We start from the raw sequence: 18,912 nt of genomic DNA on the forward strand, positions 1-18,912 counted from the left end.
GGGTAAGTAGAAGATACCCAGTGCCGGTTGATGGTGGAATTGTGGTGGGGCACCACGATCATGGGCGATGATGTGGTGGATGGCGCCACGGAGGGGGCATGACCGTTGTGCGCCTCTAATGATCTTCTCTCGGTGGTATGGGCACCAGCTTGTACCCGTTGCTGCTGTGTTTCCCAAAAGGATTGGGGGTCTTGGAGGGGATCGCGCCACCATGGTGGAATCTCAGGCGTGAATCTAGATCAGCTTGACTGACGCTGCTTGCGTTAGAGAGAGGGAGAGCAGGAGGGAAGGAGGGAGGGGGCCCCCCACCTGCCCCAGGCGATCCAGCGTTATGCCTTCCTACCAAAGCAAAAGACGCTGCACTGTCGTTGATGCCCCTCAGTCTCTGCTGCATCTTCATAGTGATGCAGATCCTCGCTTTCCTCCGAATGCGTCCGCGCGCACGAATGCGTCCAGCGGCAGATGAGATGCTGAGTGCACTCAAGCCTGTCCACATACTTGGGTACACCTATGGTAAGCCCTCCTCTCACAGGCACCTACATGTTATGCGAGAGGACGTTCTTCTCATCTCTCACGCGGGTCTTGAGTGCTTGCATTTCCTACCTTTTCTGCCCTCCTTGCACTTGCCCTCTCTCCCATCCTTGTCCGTTCCTCTTGCTCATCCAGTCGTGAGGAGCCGAACACCTTCACGAACAAGTGCGTCAGCGTGCCTCTATTGACACGTGCTCTTATATTCTCCTTGTTTCAAGGAAAAAAGCAGAAAAACACAAGCTGCAATTTATCGCCTGTGACACCTACCTTCCACCTCCATACATACACCCAACGCCTCATCATCTCTACGGCGGAGACATGGTGGAAAGCGACAGCAGGTTGCCACCGAGCGAGACGGCCATGACCTCAACGTCGCCCGGAATGGTGACAGTGAGATCTGGCAAGCCAGAGGACATAGACCTGCCCCAGGACGTCCTTGACGAGCTTCGCCGCATCTTCACGCATCATCCCGAGGAGGTGTTCGTGCAGGTGGGGCGCTGTGCCAGCACCGGCAAGGACATCACGCTCTGCTACAGCGCCTTTGGCAACCCGTCGGACCCGTGTATTCTCCTCATCATGGGCATGAACGCGTCGTCGCTGATGTGGGACGGCCGATTTTGCTGCTACCTCGCCGCAGCCGGCTTTTACGTGATTCGCTACGACAACCGCGACGTGGGCCTCTCCACCCGCCTTGACGAGTACCCGTCGCCGCTCATCCTTCAGCTGGCACTGCCTGCCTGGGCGTCCATCGGCGAAAGGCCTATAGCGTACACGCTGGAGGACATGGCTGAGGACGCCGCCGGCCTGCTCAGGGCACTGAAGATCAGCCAAGCTCACATTGTCGGCTGCTCGATGGGAGGCATGATTGCGCAGCTGTTGACGTTGCGGCACCCAGAGATGGTGTCAAGCCTCTGCCTGCATTCCACTTCTGCCGGTGCCCCCTGGCCCAAACCGTTGCTCCTGCTGAACCTCCTTGACCAGCCGGCAAACACCAATGATGTGCACTCGGTTCTTGACTACCGCGTACGCTTCTTCAAGGCGGTCGCTGGAGACATGGCCTTCCACGAGCACGAGTTCCGCCTTGGTATGTGGTTCGACTTTGTCCGAGCGCCGTCCCAGGGGGGCGGGCGTCGGCATCTGGCCGCGATTGCCCGTTCCAAGGACCGGAGCGCTGCCCTTAAGGCTCACATTAACCGAGGGACCAACAATGCGACAAACAGCGGCAACGAGCGCAGTAGCGCATCACCGCTGGGTGAGAGCACTGTGTCGTCCCGCCACATCCCTGTGGTGGTGCTGCACGGTGGAAAGGACCCGCTCATTCGCCTCTCCAACGCGCAGCATCTGGCCAACTGCATTAACGGTGCTCGACTGGTAGTCTTTCCGAAGATGGGCCACTACTTTTCCAAGGAGATGTATCAGCCCATCGCCGACGAGATCATTCTGAACGCGCGCCTGAGTGCGGTGACAATGGGCAAGACGATTCCCTCATGAGCATTCGCTGATGGTGCCCGAGTGTACAGCAAACGCATACAGACGTGCCTATCATGAGTAAATGAGACTCGGCAGTGACTCTGCGAGGCGCGCATCACCTCCTTGGCAAGCACCACCGCTGCAGACGCAAGGAAATGTGTCTGAACAGTCCTCACCACACGGGTCTGCATCTTTCCCTCCTTTCTCCGCTCTAGCAAACGACGAGAACAACCCGAATGGGGACACCATCAAGTCCTCCAGGCTCCAATGTGGAGACCCACCAGACCACATAACGGGACGCCGCCACTTGAGGTGTGACGGGGGCCGAAGCCTGGCATGCAGGGCACAGGGTCTCCAAGGGCCCTGGCGTGCAGCTGCTCCACTTCCTCCTGGAGCTCATCCGGCATGCGCCTAGACCCCCCTCCCCCCTGTTGCCCGCAGAGCTGACGCCACGGCTTCCGCCCTCGAACTGGACTGTGGGCGCGGCCCGCTCGGATCGAGGCGTGCCGCCCATCCAGGTCCGTGTGGCGCCGATCGTGCAGCATGCATCCGAGGAAGCGGCGAGAAAGGGCGGGAAGAGCCGGCCAGGCGCATGGCTCGATTCAGCGGCGGGACGGCTCGTGCTAAACGACCAGGGTTTAGCCGTGGCGCGACGGAGGTGCAGGTGGGCTGTAGTTGTATGCGCGTACTCGTTGACCTGCTCGTGGTCGAATTACACATCGAAAGAGCACAACAACAATAACAACACCACCTCTGCTTTGTTTCTGCCGACGTCTTTGTTTGCTTCTCTTTTTATCTCTTAGTGGGGAGGGGAGGGGAGGTGAGTGAGGGAATATGGGTGAGGGTGTGCATGGTCGTGTGTGTACCTCCCCTGCATTCACACGTTTCTTGGTGGTGATACGAATGGGAGTCTAGGCCGCCCACGCTTATCACCACCATCCGATACTCTGATGGCCCTTCCCCGAAAGAGGCACAGCTGAGCAGCGTACCTACACGCCAGGGGTCTGTGCGAGGTTGTGTGTACGTGCCATGAACTGCAAGCGAGTCGGAGAAGCAAGTGAAACCTATAGACAGCCGCTTGATGCATTTCTGTACGTGTATCGGCTCACCCGTGTGCTGCTGTCTGGCTGTACGTGGCTCAGCAGCTTGCTCCTCTCTTCCCCCTTCACCCCACCCACACGCAATTTTTTCCACCTCTGCGTGCTTTCGAGTAGCCACCAGTGGGGTGCACAAACGTCTCTGCATCGGGCGCAGGCCGATCAGCGCCGCACCCGCCACCGCCTTTCGCTTCTACCCCCCCCCCCCCCCCCAATTACCGCAGTGGCCTTGACTATTATTTTTGCTTCACTATTTCGCCTCACCTCAGACACTAACCTACCTGGTTCCCTCACTCGCGTACTCACATGTGGGTTATACCGCATTTCCCCTATCCAAACCCTCTCGCGTGCTGTTTCAGCCGCGCGTCTTTCACCGCCGACCCTACACCCCTCCCCCTTCTCCAACTTCTCTCCTTCGGTTCACCCCCACTGCCATTAATCAGGCATGCTTCCCTTCTCTAGTACCGACCTGCACGGTGTGCGGGTGGGGCGTACGTGTTGCTGTCATTTTTATACTTGTGCTCCACTCTTGACGCACCTCTGCCCCCCTCCCCCTCTGCTTCACCTTTGTTTATCCTCCTGTTCGGGTTGCGGGGCTCGTGTGCAGCAGCGTGACCGCCTTGGGCCCCTCTTAGCCACCCGGATGCGGGGCCTCTAAACAGCACTCATTCAGTGCTTTCTCCAACCTCACCCACCAACACCAGCGCCGCCCAGCGAAAGTGTCATCGTCGTGTGGGAAAGGGGGACTCTACCGTACTTTTCACGTCTCTCTTTTGGCTCTCGGCTCGGTTCTTCATCGCACTCCGGTTGTGTCGCCCTCCCTTTCCTTCTTCGCTTTCGCTCGCTCGCTTTTCTTCAGCCTCGGCCCTTTTTCTCGGCGTGCCCCTCCCTTTGCCCCCCCCCCCCCCGCGTCCCTCCAAAAGGTGCGCTGAGTTCTCCCCCCCTCTCCGCCTGTTTGTGGTCTTCTGTCTTGCGAGTCCATCGCACTGTTGTCTCCTTGGGGGTCCTCCCGCCCTCCCCCTCCCCACTGGATCGCCCCCAGCGTAACGCTGACCATGTACTCTCTCTCGCTTCCTCACTCCCCTCTTCTTTCACTTTCCTAATCCAGCAAGTGAGCGCGTCACTCTCTGCGGGGACTACGCAATGAAAAGGGGGCACGTGCACGCCCATCATACGACACTCCACTGATATCATGGCGTTTCAGTTTACCCTCTCACGCTGGAAGAACTACGCCAGACAGGAATATTCTGCATGCGGCTGTGGTCCTCATGATGCAGAGAGAGGGGCCCGTTCCCGTGGAGTTCCGATGGGCTGATGCTGGAAGGCCAGTCGTGCATGGGCCTCTCATGTATGACAGAGCCTCGCGTTCGCTGAGCCCAACAGCCATCGCACCGGCTACCGATCGTGTCTCCGAGGCTCTGAAGACTGAGGAACAGGCGGGCGTCCCACGCATGTGTCGATTTTGACTGCGGGCGACGCAGTCATCGCATTGCGAAGGGAGAGGGTGCAGGCGTCCGAGGTGTATATCTATCGCCTCGGGGACCCGGTCCACAGCATCTGCTGAGAGACCGTTCTCAGCAGATTCATGGAGGCGGATCACGCCCACTGCCAGGCGAAGAAGCGGATGCTGGCTTGGGACAAGTTGCGGCATGCCTGGAAGCATATGAATTATGCTGCCTTTTGGAAGCCCCATCGCGAAATGACCCCCCCTCCACACACACACAGAGAGAATGAATGATAGGTGCTCTTCCGAAAGGCGTCTTCCGCGTTCAACCTGCTGAATCCAAGCAAGCTGTCGCAGCACGACGGACACAACCTGTGCCAGTTCATTCTCCAGCTGGCATCGAAGGTCGAGCGGATAGGCGCACAGCAGACTGCGGTGCAAGCAACCGCGGCGTCTTTGGCGGCGAACGGCTCCTAGCTTCAATCCTTCGATGCCGTACGCACCGAGGCCACTGGAAGAGGGAAAAGCGGGACAAGAAGCTGTTTCCATGCCCAACCCCTCAGAATGAGAGAGTGTCTAGCACGGCGCACGTACTCAGTGCAGGGTGTGCGGAGAGGAGTGGCCCTCCACCCCCCGGAGGTTCTGCCAGGGGCAAGTCCGCTGCTGCACGCGGTACCGCTGCTCGGCATGCACTCCCCGCAGTTTGTGCCACTCGGCGACCCAGCGGTCCGCCATGTCCGAGGTGCAGCTGCGGGTGGCACGTCGTCTGGGGACCGGCTCGTTGGCGTACCGCTTCTGTAAGAGACGAGGAGTGGACTGCGGCCTCAGAAGACGAGCCCCTACCAGCACGGCTCCATGCCCGCTGTACAGCGACCCCTGGGTGTTGCGGCTGTGCGTGCGGCGCTGCGGTTGGAGCGAGGCCGCAGGATAAGGAGGGGGACTGTGGGAGTTGCTCTGTACCTGCCTGCGCGGCCCGCCCGCCTCACAGAGCCCCGCTGCCATGCCAGAGGAAGACGCCGCAGCCCTCGAGAGGGCGGGCATCACAGGATGCTGCTATTCACACAGTTGCGTGGTCGGCTCCGCCATCTCCGTGGTGAGGAAGACAGGTGGACAGATCAGGAGGACGATTCATCTTGTGTTCACGAGCGACGAACACGTAGGTCGCCGCTGAGGATACAAGACGGGCGCCTTACTGGGCTGTTCGCCGTGGCAGAACGCGCTGTGCGACGCCGGTGGGGTGGCGAGCCTAAAAACGTCCGTTTTCCAGGTGCCCACGGCTCTCGAGCTGTGGCCCCTCTCCGTGTCCTGCCTCGCTGGCCGGATGGCTGATCAGCTGAGAGTTATGCCAATGGGATGACGAGCCGGCCCTGAAGTGGTGCGAGCGGTGAGAGCAGCATTGGCTGCCTCCCTCTCCCTCCCTCCTACGCCGCGCGACCTGCCACGAGCGTGCAAGTTAATGTGCAGATGAATGGCGTGCAGTCTGCAGGCCTATGCCGAGCGGTGAGACAGTCAATCGAGCCGGCGGTTCAGGCGGCGGGCCGACTCAGCGGCACTCTCAACCAAGACCAAAACCGGCGTTGCCTCCACCTCCCCCAAGTACACGCTTGCAGGGGTCGCTTACGACCGTAAGGCAGACGCTCTCTGTCTTGGAGAAAATGCGATGAGGAAGCTGTGCGCGGAATGGGCTCGAAGCCCGACACAGTGGGCCAGCTCGCGGGTGTCTTGCGGCGACTGTGGTTCACGGCCCGAGTCGTGATGATTCCGGTTTATCGATTTAAGAGGCCTCTCATGGGAGTGGGGAGGGCGGCTACTCTCCAGTGAGTCGCAGCTGTTTGCTGCATGGTGCATCGCTGGCTGCGCTCTCCGCGCGTACACCGGCATGAGCTGGGCGAGCGGTCTTAGTGTGGCCACAGTGAATACACCGCGGGACGTATCACGCCGATGGCGACGGCCAGCACAGTGTACAGCCTCTGCACTGACGCGATGTTGGACGGGTGGGGTGTCGCGTGCGTGAGCTGGGCGACAAAGCGCGCCACCGCTACAGGCACGCGTCGGGACCACGACCCCACCGACTGTACGAATGCAGCGCAGCGCCGATCGGTGCGCTGCGCAGCTGAGACCCTTTCATCCTCTTTCTTTGCTGGCGTTCTGGCTCACCTTCATGTGTATACGACTTCTGTCCTCGCTGCTTTTCGAGTGGGCTACTCACACAGACATGTAGTCAACATGTAGCTGCATGACCCACCTGCCATGCGTTACCCACGAGCCTGTCACATGAAATCCAACGAAAGCGTCGCAGACGGGTCCAGCCTTGACTCCCCATACCAAACCCAAAGTGGGTACCCCTACCGACACGGGGGAGGTGGGGCAGGAAGCTGAACGGACGGGTGGCTCCGCGCCCTCGTCCAGACACAAACGCAGCACAGCCAAACATCTACACACTTGTAGAGCAGCCACGCTCTATTCCTGCCGCTATGACTGTGGTGTATGCGGACCGGCCGAGCACGCGTCACAAGTTGGTGTGATCGAGTCGAACATGCTGACTCGCTCATGTCCTTGGTATGACTCACTTTCCCCTCTTCCCTCTTTCCTTCCCTCTCATGTCGACGACGGTCCAGGAAGTATTTCCGGATCCCGCCGCTTCATTTTTTTTTTGCTTATTATAGCTGCGTGTGCTTCCCTCTTCCCTGACGCGCGGTGTGCTCGTGCCTCAGCATTTGAGGTTTTTGAACTTTCGTATCTCTCGTAGCCTATAAACCCCCTACCCGCACCCACACCCACACTCATATAGTCTCGCTCGCTTCGCTTACTCTTGCTGATTCCGCTACTTGTTGTGTAGGTTTTCATGCTGCTCATCGCTCTCTCACTTCTGCCGCCGCCTACTCTCATCCCCCCCCTCTCCCCCCCGTCCCCCGCTCGCCCGTTTTCGGGGCTTCGCGAGGTGCGCTGCTCTGCCCGCACATCTTTTTCCTCTCGCACGCGTGGTGCGGTGAACTCTTCTGCAGAGCTGTTTGCGGTGACATAGTCCTCCCCCCTGCCCCCCCCTGCCGCGTTCTTCTGTCTTTCGAGTCCCTCGGGTTGGCGTATATCCGTGTGCTTGCGATTGTGCGCGCTTCTCTCTAGTCAGCAAAGCTGTCATCTCCACAAATGTCTTTTTCCAGAGTGGTGCTGACGCCGTCTGAAGGCGCGGCGAATCCGTCGTATTCATTTTCTTCACCCGCTCCTCGCTGCGATGAGGCTTCCTTGGGCAGTGCTGGTGCTGGCACTGCCGCCACCGCCAATGCCGGAGCAGCCTGCCCAGACAGAGAAGCACCGAAGCGGAAGCTGCCGTGCGTGCCGCGTACACCAGAGATGATCGTTAAAGTGCGCGATTGCCCTACCTCCCGTGCACCAATCTACATTTGTTATCAGTGTTTCGGCAACCCTGATGATGGTCTGCCGGCAGTGCTGCTCATCGGCGGCCTCAACATGCAACTCTCCGCCTGGGATGAGGCTTTCTGCGAATCCCTCGTACGCGCCGGCTTTTATGTAATCCGCTACGACAACCGTGACATTGGTCACTCCACCAAGATCGAAAACTGTGGCAAGATCAAAGTACCAATGCTTCTACTGCCTGGCCGTGCGGCCAAGTGGCTCGGCGAGGAGCTCCCTTATCAGCTCGAGGACATGGCTGAAGACGCTTGGGCGCTTCTCGACGCGCTGAGCATCCCATGTGCGCACTTATTCGGTGTCAGCATGGGTGGCATGATTGCGCAACGGGCTGCGCTGCAGGCGCCGGAGCGGACGATGAGCCTCACGAGTGTCATGTCGTCGACGAATGCGCCTGACCTACCGGAGCCGGCGCTGTGGGTGAAGCTTTGGATGCTGCGTCCACCGCCGCGCAACTGCACCGTTGACGAGTTGCTGGAGTTCCGTGTCCACTCTCTACGCCACCTCCTCCGCTACGCCTTGCCCCCCGACGGCGAGTACCTGAAGAAGCGGTTCTTAATGTCGCTGCGGCGCAGTTCCTATGCTTCGGGGTTAGTGCGGCAGGCCGCTGCGATCCGCCGCGCCGCCGGGTGCGATGCGTTGCTGCAGCAGCTGCATGTGCCCGCCCTTATTGTGCATGGGGCGCAGGATGTCGTGGTGCCGCCGATGAATGGTTATCGGACGGCAGCGATGCTGCCGTATGCGCGGCTGCTCGTGCTGAAGAGTATGGGTCACTACTTCCACCCGGCCTTCTTCTCCACCGTCATTGCCGCGTTTGTCGACATGGCGGCCTCGACAGATCCCGCAAGGCGATGCCTGCGCTCGGCGCTGCCGTCAGCGACAGGCGATGACAGCAGAAGCGGGAATTCGAGAGGGAGGTTAGGAGGTGCATCAGAGGTGGGCGCTGGCGATGACGGGGACGAGCCCTCTGGCAGTTCAGACGACAAAGTAGTTTTGACGTCGCGGATGATGGCATCACTGGGCGAGTTTATTGTGCCAGTCGTCGCAGACGCTGATTCCCCCATCGGTAAGGCTGCCTGTCGCTCAGTTATGGTGGCCGTGCCGGGCGGTAACAGCAACCCAGCCGTGCCGGAAGCCGTCATGGTGGAGAACCTCTTCCAGCGTGATCCCTACGCGACGCTGAGTGTGCCGAAATCGGCCATCGTGAAGCAGCCAGTGCCATGGCCACCGCTGAAGTCAGAAAAGCACCTGGCTGCGAGTCGAGTATCCACCGGCGACGGGCCGGCAATCTCCTCTTCGGGGAACATCTATCGGAAAGAGGAGCCGTCATCATCGCCAAACGCCGTGACTTTGCCCACCGCCAGTGTCGCGGCAGTGGCGCCGTCGTCGAGTACCGCCGAGCTGCGCACATTTCCTCTGCTTTCACACATGGAGGGAGTTAAGCCGTTTGTGCCGTGCAGTTCCTCGCGCTGGCACGAGTTGGTGCCTTATCCTCAGCGCAGCGCTGCTGCTGCGGGCGGAGCTGGCATAAGGGGGATTGTCAGAGGTGGACGTCCTTCGGTTGATAAGATGGCGACAGAATGCCCTGGCTCTTCTTTGTCTGCATCGTCGTCGGTAGCTGCCCTGGGTGTAGGGGTGTCCACTTGCCCCTCCGGCGACGGCGCCGAGCCGGCAAAGGCGCCGTCGCGGCAGCAGCTTCCTCGTTTCCACCCAGTGGTGGTGGGTATTCCAGTGGAGGAGTACCTACGCAAGAACCCTACCTCGCAACAGAGCAGGATCAGGGCTCCTGCCACTGCAGCGGGTAGTACGGCGGTTTCTGAAGCGGGCAAGGCAAACGTCGGTGCGACACCATCTGCCACCCCCGAGGGTGTGACAGGGGTGTTACTTGATGGAATTTTTGTAGCCTTTCCGCTGGAACCTGCTGTTGCAGCCAGTGCAGGTAGTACAGGTAGCGTCAAAACGGCGTATGACGGGACGACTCACCTCTCTCTCGCATCCAGGATCGAGTCGGCGGGGCGAGAAGCTGATGAGACCTTCTTGCACTCCGAGGCATCGCAGGACTTCCACGACGCGTCTTCCTTCGCTGACATGTGAGAGCGAAGAGGGAGACCGTGGGAAGGGGGAGGAGGGAGCCCAGAAAAACTCGGGTGCCTTTGCGGGAGGGAGGTGTGTGCGTGTGTGTGCGCGTGTGTGAAAGATGCGCGCGTGACGTCTTCGCTTGCGCAGGGGTGGTGGTGCCCGTCTGGGCAGACTGACGAAAAAGGAGCGACAGAGATGGGGCGAGACAAGGGGGTGGGGTGGGACGTGGGCACCTGGCGTGATACGTGCGAGTGATCAAACGTGAAAGAGACCAAAGCGAAGGCAGGGCATGCGACCATACACCCCCTCCCCCTTTCCCATCCTGCCCGTCTCCTCTTCCACACGACCCCTCCCTATGGTGTGTGTGCACTGTCCGCTGTCTCTCTCTCCCTCTCTCCCTCTCTCCCTCTCTCCCTCCCTCTGTCTATTTTTGCCTGTGTGCCCATCACGCATTCAGAAGCGCCACGAGGGGGCGGGCGGGCGAGAGCGCAGGAGGGCGAAAGCCGCCACAGCTAAACTCTAACTTTATCGGATGAATCGAAGAAATCTTCGAGCTCAACGGCTGTCGAGTGACAAAATGACGCATCGCATGGGAAATAACCGAAGAGAACAGCAGAGGAAGGAAGAGGAGGAGTGCGTGATACCGCGGCACTTTGCGCGTTAGTGTGCGTGTGTGTGTGTGTGTGTATGCTCATGTCTGTTGAGCTGCTTCAGCCGAGTGTGCGACGCATACCGTCTTAGGTACGCCTGGGAGCGGCTTCTCCGTCATTCTCCTCCACCGCTGTTTTTCTTTTTTTGCCTTATCCCCTCTTATCTGCGCTCGCCACAATGATGGGCGCTGCCATATTTTCGCTCCCGATACGTCGGTGCGCCGGCTAGCCCTTGGGTGGCGTTGTATTCGTGTGGATTGCTTGTGCATGTGCAGCGGTGGCGTGCGCTTCACTCGGTACCCACCCCCCACCCTCCATTCCCTCTTCCAGTTAAATCAGAGGTGCCGTGCATTTTGTACTTCCGGTATCCCCATGTCGCCTCGCCTCATGCTGATAGGCTGCCTCCACGTGTGTCTGTCTCTGTGTGTGTGTGTGTGCGTGTGCCGCTGCTTCTTCTAGCCTTTTGGCCTGACTGTGCCTACTGACTCGCACTTCTCTTCCTCCACCCCCTTGCCTGTTGCTGCCTCTGCTGCTCTCCCCACCGCCCCCACATGGCCAAATGTGTGATGCTCTCACCACCAAAGGCTCACTCAAACCCCTGCGCGTTTCCGCTCTTTTCTTCGGACCGTCGTTGTTTGTGTATTCCGTCTTCCAGCCCTCCTCCTGTGCACCTCCCTGCTGAACACAGCGCTGCACGCGCTCCCCTCTCTTCCGTATTCCCTTTCTCGTGTGCACAGTCACGCCCCACATAAACCAGTGGAGGGCCGAGAGGAGGCGGGGGGGGGGAGGGCAACGACGGGGGGAGAGTTGTTGGGTTATCTCGAAGAATATGGATGCCAACGACGGCAATGCAGACGACGCAGCGGCGCCTAGTCAAAGTCCGCGCCGTGTCGGCACGCATCGTTCTCACAGCGGTGCAGCGTCGATGGAGGTAGGGCGATCAAGAGCCTCAGCAGCGTCGCCAGAGGCTATGCCAGAATCCATGGCAGCTGTTCCGTCCCCACCAGGGCTCCCGCTGCTGCCGGACATGGCGGCAACTGCAAACTCGCTGAGGATGAGCACCGCCCCAACCTTCCCTCCTCAGTCCAGAGGGACGGCGGTGTCTGACCTCTGCGACAGCGAATTGGATGGCGGCGGCAAAGGCGGCGGAGTCTTTGGCGCTGCCGTGTCGCAGCGAAGGCGAAGGAATACGGAGTACGACGTTAATACTCGCCGCCAAGGTGGCTCCTCTCCCCAGCCGCACCACGCACCGCGTGCCTTAGCAGCTGACAGGACGCCACAGCAGGTCATCCCCAGACCGGAGACTGGCGGGAGAAGCCTGTCCATGACACACAACAGCGGCGTCATTTCCATTTCCAGAGCTCGTCCAGGTACAGCCAGCTACGGTGCTGGTCTGGTCGCTGGGCCACCAGGCATACCCTTCGCATCGACCGCAACGACAACGCAAGGGTCTAGTTTGACGCCCGCTGTCACGTTGAACTCGTTACTATCCACACTGTACACCCCGAGCACGTCCACAACACACGTCACCTCTTTCATCGACTCATGTGTTCGCCACGACGCAGCTGTGGAGCACATGTCGCTCTTAGCGCCAGCAGCTGACTTCCACGGGATGCCAGTGACATCACAGGGTGATCAGGAGCGAAGGCGACGTCAATCACACACAAACCATCAGCAGCTCACGACACCGGAAGCGGGTGCGGCAGCGGAGGAAGGGTGTGTCATACCAAGCCAACGACGACTGTCGTGGATGCCTTCCCAGAGTCTGCAGCCAGAGCGGCGCACCAGTCGCTTCCTCACATCGTGCCCGGGAGCAGATCCCGCCGTGTTCCGGCTGACGGACCACGCTGTCGACAACGTGGAGTATGCCACTATGCAGCTCCTCGTGGAGCAGCGGACCGAGTTACCGGCTCGCGACACGGAGGCCGGTGGGAGTGACGGCAGAGCCAGCGCCAATGTGCACCCACAACACCAGGAGGAGAGCCGCAACGGGGAGTCGGCAGAGGTCATCGACTGGCCCGATGTTGCACATTTCACCCACCTAACCAGCCCCATTCCGCTGGCTATGGACACCATGCCGACAGGGCTGGCGCTCCCGCAGCAGGCACGCATCGCCACCGCCGAGGAGCGTCGCGTGCGTCTTTTGTTTCACAGTCGGCCACACATCCGGCTGACAAAGCGCCCCCAGGTTGTGGCGAACGCGGTGCTTGACCGACCAAGGTGGACACAGCCGCTGTGCTATCCTCCTCTCTGCATACCGTGCCTGCACAACGCTTTTTACTCGGTGCCGCTAAGCACGGTGATGCGGGCCTCATGGGAGCCGGTCTTCTCGTCATGGCAGCCAAGCCTTGCGTTCTCGGATTCCGAGAGGCCGATACTGCCCAGAAGAGAGCAGCCGTCAGGCAACCTCAGCGGGGCTGTCAACGTAGGGTCGCGCGCATGGGCTACTTCTGTCACGGCGGTCATGCCGACTACCGCTGCCTTTTATCACGTGCCCATCACAGCGCCGCTGCTAGCGCAATCGACCATGCCCGATCGCCGTGCTGGTGGTGAGCTCCTTCTTCACCCCGAGCCAGGCACGTCGTTGTCGAATCCGCTGAGCCACATCCACACCCGCACTGTGGCAAGCTTGCAAGAGGCGCGGCTCAGCGCCCACAATGAGACGACCGGTTGTCTGGCGCGGCTTTCCCACAAGTGTAGGCATTTTGTGTACCGATGCTTTTGCGTACGGTGCGCCATCGCTTCTCAGGCCCAGGCGCTGCAGGCGGATGCCGAGATGCGCGGTGTCAAGGCAGTGCCGTTTCCATGTTGCACCTGCCTAGGGGTGGAGTCCAAGTCGCGCTCTGAACTCCTGACTACGCTGTGTCTCCTCGACCTCTTCACACTTGGTGTCCCCTTTGGCTGTTGCTGCTATCATGGCCTTGGCTCCGCTTTGTACGGGTGGCACCTGCGCTACATGCTGCGTGCGCGGTATCGCATTTTCGCGTGGACGTCGATGGACCTACTCATAGTATGTTGTATCCCTGGTCTTGCGTTGGATCAGCAGGGGGCGGAGCTGCTGCTGAACGGTACCCCAGAGTCTACCGTAGGGCTGCAGTTTATGGCGTAGTGGGAGGGGTGGAGGGGAGAACGGACACAGGCACTCCCTGGCTCCTCCTCCCCCCCTCTCGTCTAGTGCGCAGACGCACCCATACATACTCGCGACCGTAGGGGGGAGGATGTGAGGCTCTCCCTCTCGACAGAAACGAAGCCAGAAGGCTGTGTACGCTTCTAGCGTTACACGTATAACTGTGGCTGTTGATCTCTATGTACGTATGTATAGTCAGAAGGAGGGGGAGGTGGTGGTGGTGGGTGGTGGTGGTGCGCGTGTTTTGGAGCTTCTTGAGGCGCGTACTACAAAGTGTGGACAGGCCAAAATAGAATCGTTGGGGACGAGAGGCAAAGCGCCCCAAATAAAGCTTTGGAGGGAAGGGAGGGGGAGAAGGAGGCAAGTGGGTGCGTACTTGGAAGTAAGTGTGTTGTGTGTATGCACTGCTGGGCGAGTGACTTCCCCCACCTTTCTCTCCTCCGCCTCCCTGTGCGCCCTCCTGCCCAAGTGCTTGCTTGATGGAACCAATGACTCGCTCTGCGTCTCGGGTAATACAATGAGGCACACTCTCGCGCTTTTGCTTCTCTCTCTCGCTCTCTCTCTCTCTCTCTGTGTATCGCTCTCTCTGTGTGTTGTTACACTGGAGCTCTGGTCTCTCCCTCCCCCCTTTCCTTTTACTCTCTCCTAGGCTTCACCGCGGGTACGCTTTCCGCTCCTCCCCCTTTCCACTCTTCCGCTGATGTATGCGTGTACGCGTCTGTCTGGGCCTGTGTGTCTTCGGACCCACGACTGCTGGGCCTTGGCTGGTCTCTTTTCCTAGCGTTTGTGTTCTCAGCACCTGTGCCCAGCTGAATGCGCTCTCCCCTTCCCTTTCGGTGCCTTTCTTCTTTCCTTTTTTCACTCCAGCCTATCCTCACTTTCTCTTTTCATGTCCGTATCGGGTCGTCGCTGCCCGCCCACCTTTCCTTTTTCCGGTACTCACCTGTGTGCATGTGTGCTGTTCTGAAGCACCTCCTTCACCTAACGGCGCTGTTTCCCATTCACTTCTGCCTTCTCGCCCGCTCTGTGGTGCTCTCGGGCTCTTTTTTTCCCCCATCATTCTCACCCGAATTCGCGCTGCTGCTCCGAGGCTTTCATCTGCCCATCTCTTCGCCGCCTATGTGCTCGTTCTTCTTCTACACAAGTTCGCGTACACATGGCGCATCTACGGTCATGCATGCGAGCAGCTGTGGCAGCCGGCACCCATCACTCACTCACTTCCTTCCCACTGCTCCCTCCCTCTCTCTGTGTGCGCTTGGCGCTCCTCGTTCTCTCTCTCTTTCTGGGACGTTGAGCTGAGGCCGCCTCTCCTTAGGCGTCATGGAAGCGCCTCCTTTTCTCCCTCTCGTCCGCAGAGAGTCGCGCTCGCTCTCCTCCCCTTCTCACTGCGTCCCATTTCTTCTATTCCCTGAAAGTCTCTCTAGTGTGTTGACGAAGGCGCAGCAGAGAAGGGGAAGGGAGATGGTGACTAATGACCTACACCGGGGGAGGGAGAGAGGGGGGGGGGAGGCGAGCCTGCATTGGCGGAAGCTGGCGGGGGAGGCACAGTGCGCAAAGCTGTATGGGCCTTCTTCCTGCTGAGAAATCGTCTTGGCATCAGTTCAGCCTACGTGTCATGACCCCTTCTTTCCCTTCCTTCACTCGCATGCAAAAAAACACAGAGGAAGCACAGCAGCGCAATTGCCCGCGTGCATGCATGCTCGTATCCTCTTCGCTCTGCACATCCAGACCGTGTGCAGCCGGCCGTCATTACTACCTCCCCCTCCCCTACCACCACCACTGGTGCTTGCCAGCAGATGGAGCCTATCGGAAGGGCATCGCTGTGTGCCATGCGAGTGACCAGGGGAGGGAGGGAGGGAAGGGGGAACAACATGTGAAGACAGCGCCGCGACGGCGCGCGGATGTGACAGCCGAACGCAGCAGCCATTGACAGAGGATATGCGTGCGCGCGGCTCTGCTCATGTGAGCGTTCTTTTCTCTTCTCATTTTTGTCGCCTCCCCGCCTCTCTGCCTTATCGACTCACACGCGGCTGCCGTTGGCGGTCAGCGGAAAACGAAGACTCATAGTCAGACGCGTATGCACCCATACAGGGGAAAATGCTGTTGTCTGCGACTCATCAACTGCGCGCCCTGCGCGCCAAGCAGCACGCGACACGTGCGGTCGTCGAGGAGCACATGGCGGCCTACGAGACCGCCCGGTACGCGTATGAAGCCGCAGAGCGTCAGGAGGCGGAGTTACGAGTGATGTTGCACACCGCGGAGGCACGCACGGCCCAGCTACTCCGAGACTTTTACGATGCGGAGGCTGAATTGCACAACGCAGCGACCGATCTCAGTCACATACAGTCTCTCTGTCATTCTCTTGAGAGCCGCATCGCAGAGCATGTCAGGTGTCAGCGCTCCGCCGTGCTTCTGCTGGTACAGCCATCTTCGTCCACGGTACCATCATCATCGCCGCGGCTGTGCCAGATAGATCCGTACAGTCTCTTGCACACGCCCACGGGTGCGGCCTTTACGTATGACCTTGTCGAACTCAGCACCTGTACGGTGGCGGGCCAGGCAGCGGGGATGTACAGCGATAATGAGGACAATGATGCTAGTGAGCCAGAGGGCAGGAGCGGCACCGCGGACGCGGAGGCTGAGAGGAACAACGATAAAGGCGATGATGTTGTTGCAGAGGCAAACGCGCTTCCAACCTTCCCAAGCAGCACGTCTCTCTTAACCGATGCCATCCAGGACGTGCTTCACGGTTACCACTATACGCTCTTCTGCACGTCTGCAGATGGCTGCTGCCTCTGCTGCCACAACGGCAATCCAACCAACAAAGCTTGTGCAGCCACTGCACCGTCAATCAGCGGTGTGTCAGCCATGACATGCAGGCAACTTCACAAGGATCGGCCGACGTGCCAGCCGGCGAACTTATGTCTGCGCCTTCTTCAGCTCCTTCAGCGAGAAGCCGTGCGCAGTGGTGCTCGCGCGCTCCGCATCACTGTCGCAGCCGGCTGCGTTGGTGGAGGGGAAGCGGCATACATCCAGAGAGTAGGAGTCACGACAACGACAGCGCCGGCCTCAGCAACAGCTCGTGCAGCTGCTTTGTGTGGCTGGACGGATCTGCTTCTCCCGGTAGCCGCACGGCACCAGCAGTTGACTGTCACCATGGAAGCTGTACCATCCGACGAGCGAGAGGAGGCAGGACGGCTATCCATGGCGGCCGACGTGGAGAGTGTGCAGGCAAGGAGCGACAGCAGCGTTAGAGCCAGTTCATGGCTCGACGTCACCACACATTACGATCGCAGCCGTGTATTACTGCAGTCGACGCCTTCTGCGGCTGTGGCCAACGAAACCCCACTGATAACGCAGGTGCCCACTCTTGAAGGAGTGCCTGTGGGCTCCATCGAGGAGGCAGCTTTCTGGCTGCAGGAGGCTGGCCTTCTCGCCACATCGGACACCTCGAAGGACCCCAAAGATGCGGCAACGCTGGGATCCTCTACCGCGACTTCAACTAGTCATGTCGATGCGCAGGCGACGACGTTCGCTTCCGCTGTGGTGGTTCTCCTCATAGGCGTGGACAGCAAGGACGCAGCAGGCAAACTGCACTCGAGTCTCTTGCGCATCGTCGGCGATGCTCACTTCGATCCGGGAGGTTTTGCAAACGCCACATCGCTGCGGAAGAGGGGCAGCAGAGGTGGGAAGAGTGATGCACCCGTGTGCTGCTCTCCCTCGTCGCTTGCGCTGTACATGTCCCATGCCATGGGGGCCATCGCACGCACAGCTGCCGCAAAGACACCGGATGCGCCGGGCGCCGAGCTCTCTATCGCACCCGTGAACGGCGAGCGGGGTAGTGCAGCTTCGAGATGTCCTGCTGAGATGCTACTGCTGCAGCGAGCAGAGGTGGCTCCTCTCGCTGCCTGTGAGATACGCGCTGTCGCTCACCGCATTTCTTTGCACTGCCCAGCCGAGGTACGCGCCATCGCAGCCGTAACCCATGGACACGCCTTCCCGCCTCTTCAACTCGATGCGGTTTGGTCGCTCTGGGCGGCGCTGTTGCGACCTGTATTTGGGGGCAACAGCAAAGCTTTGTGGCTGCATTGCACGAGCTGTGGTGACTGTGGCGGTGGTCACAGAGACAGAAGCGACGGGACAAGCTCCCATGACCCTGCAGAGGGTGTCTCTACCCCCGACGACCCTCGTACTTGGCCCGTCCCACGCGACGATACAGCAGCGCTTCGACTCTGCGCGCTTTTCTGCCGACTGGTGCGCCATGACGCGGTCGCCTCCAAAATATCACCAGACCTGGCGCGTCTTGCGCGCGTCCGCCCGTGAGACTGCTGTGTTCACTATCGATGTCCTTCATACGCCAGCGCCTCGCCCCTAGTCGGTACCGACCCAGGTGGCGAGCTGCTCTTGCGCCCACCTGTTCCTGACGGCTGTTGCTGTAATTAGGCGTCAGTGGCGATAATGCCCCTTTGCTTTCTGCTCTCTGTTGCAGCAGACGTGCTTCCTACATTTCGCTGCGCCTACCGTTCCTGCGTGGCCTTCATTGCTGTTATGGTGCGGACCGCATTTTACATCGACGACACGCTCTCATACCCCCCCCCCCCCGTTGTTGCGAGAGCAAACGTTTAGAATTGGGGACGCTGTATGAGCGAACGTGTCGGTGAAGAGGGCACGTGAAGACGTGAGACCCCCTTTCCCTTGGTGTGCAGGAGTGTATGGAGGGGGACCGAGAGACCCTTTTCGCACGCATGGCACTGAAGTGGACAAACTCTCAACTTCTCCCTCTCTCCACTCCGATCATCTCTATCTTCCGCTTCCCTTGACGGTCACGCCGCAGTCGAGAGTTTCGACCGCACGATTCCCCTCTCCGCATTCCTCCGTGCTTTGCACCGCTGCTTCCCTTCTTCCTCACTCTCCCTCTCACGGTGCCCTTCTCTTTCTCTTTTACCGTTTCTCGTTGGCATCCTCAACACTTCCACCAGAGTGTTACTGATAACAGCAGCGCTTCCCTTCCCCTCTCTATCTCCACCCTCAGCTAACCAGCACTGCAGTCATCACTACACGCCAGTGTTGGCCTGCGGTCTTCAT

The 18,912-nt window shown here is 59.8% G+C and overlaps 4 protein-coding genes across 4 annotated transcripts, besides 1 other annotated feature; all 4 read left to right on the top strand.

The window, feature by feature from the left end:
* Window positions 1-849: 849 nt before the first annotated feature.
* Window positions 850-2,022, top strand: LPMP_171020 (hydrolase-like protein; the record flags this gene model as incomplete). Its single annotated transcript, XM_010699491.1, has 1 exon — window positions 850-2,022. The coding sequence occupies one exon, from the start codon at window positions 850-852 to the stop codon at window positions 2,020-2,022; it is 1,173 nt and encodes a 390-aa protein (XP_010697793.1).
* Window positions 2,023-2,219: 197 nt separating this feature from the next.
* Window positions 2,220-2,712: a repeat region.
* Window positions 2,713-7,893: 5,181 nt separating this feature from the next.
* On the top strand, window positions 7,894-10,065 carry LPMP_171030 (hydrolase-like protein; the record flags this gene model as incomplete). The annotated part of the gene is made up of 1 exon (XM_010699492.1): window positions 7,894-10,065. The coding sequence occupies one exon, from the start codon at window positions 7,894-7,896 to the stop codon at window positions 10,063-10,065; it is 2,172 nt and encodes a 723-aa protein (XP_010697794.1).
* Window positions 10,066-12,450: 2,385 nt separating this feature from the next.
* LPMP_171040 (hypothetical protein) lies at window positions 12,451-13,809 on the top strand (the record flags this gene model as incomplete). The annotated part of the gene is made up of 1 exon (XM_010699493.1): window positions 12,451-13,809. The coding sequence occupies one exon, from the start codon at window positions 12,451-12,453 to the stop codon at window positions 13,807-13,809; it is 1,359 nt and encodes a 452-aa protein (XP_010697795.1).
* Window positions 13,810-15,924: 2,115 nt separating this feature from the next.
* On the top strand, window positions 15,925-18,150 carry LPMP_171050 (hypothetical protein; the record flags this gene model as incomplete). The annotated part of the gene is made up of 1 exon (XM_010699494.1): window positions 15,925-18,150. One exon carries the CDS (start codon window positions 15,925-15,927, stop codon window positions 18,148-18,150), a length of 2,226 nt encoding a protein of 741 aa, XP_010697796.1.
* Window positions 18,151-18,912: the final 762 nt, after the last annotated feature.

Source organism: Leishmania panamensis (genome assembly GCF_000755165.1).
Source record: "Leishmania panamensis strain MHOM/PA/94/PSC-1 chromosome 17 sequence".
NCBI classification, from domain to species: Eukaryota; Euglenozoa; class Kinetoplastea; order Trypanosomatida; family Trypanosomatidae; genus Leishmania; species Leishmania panamensis.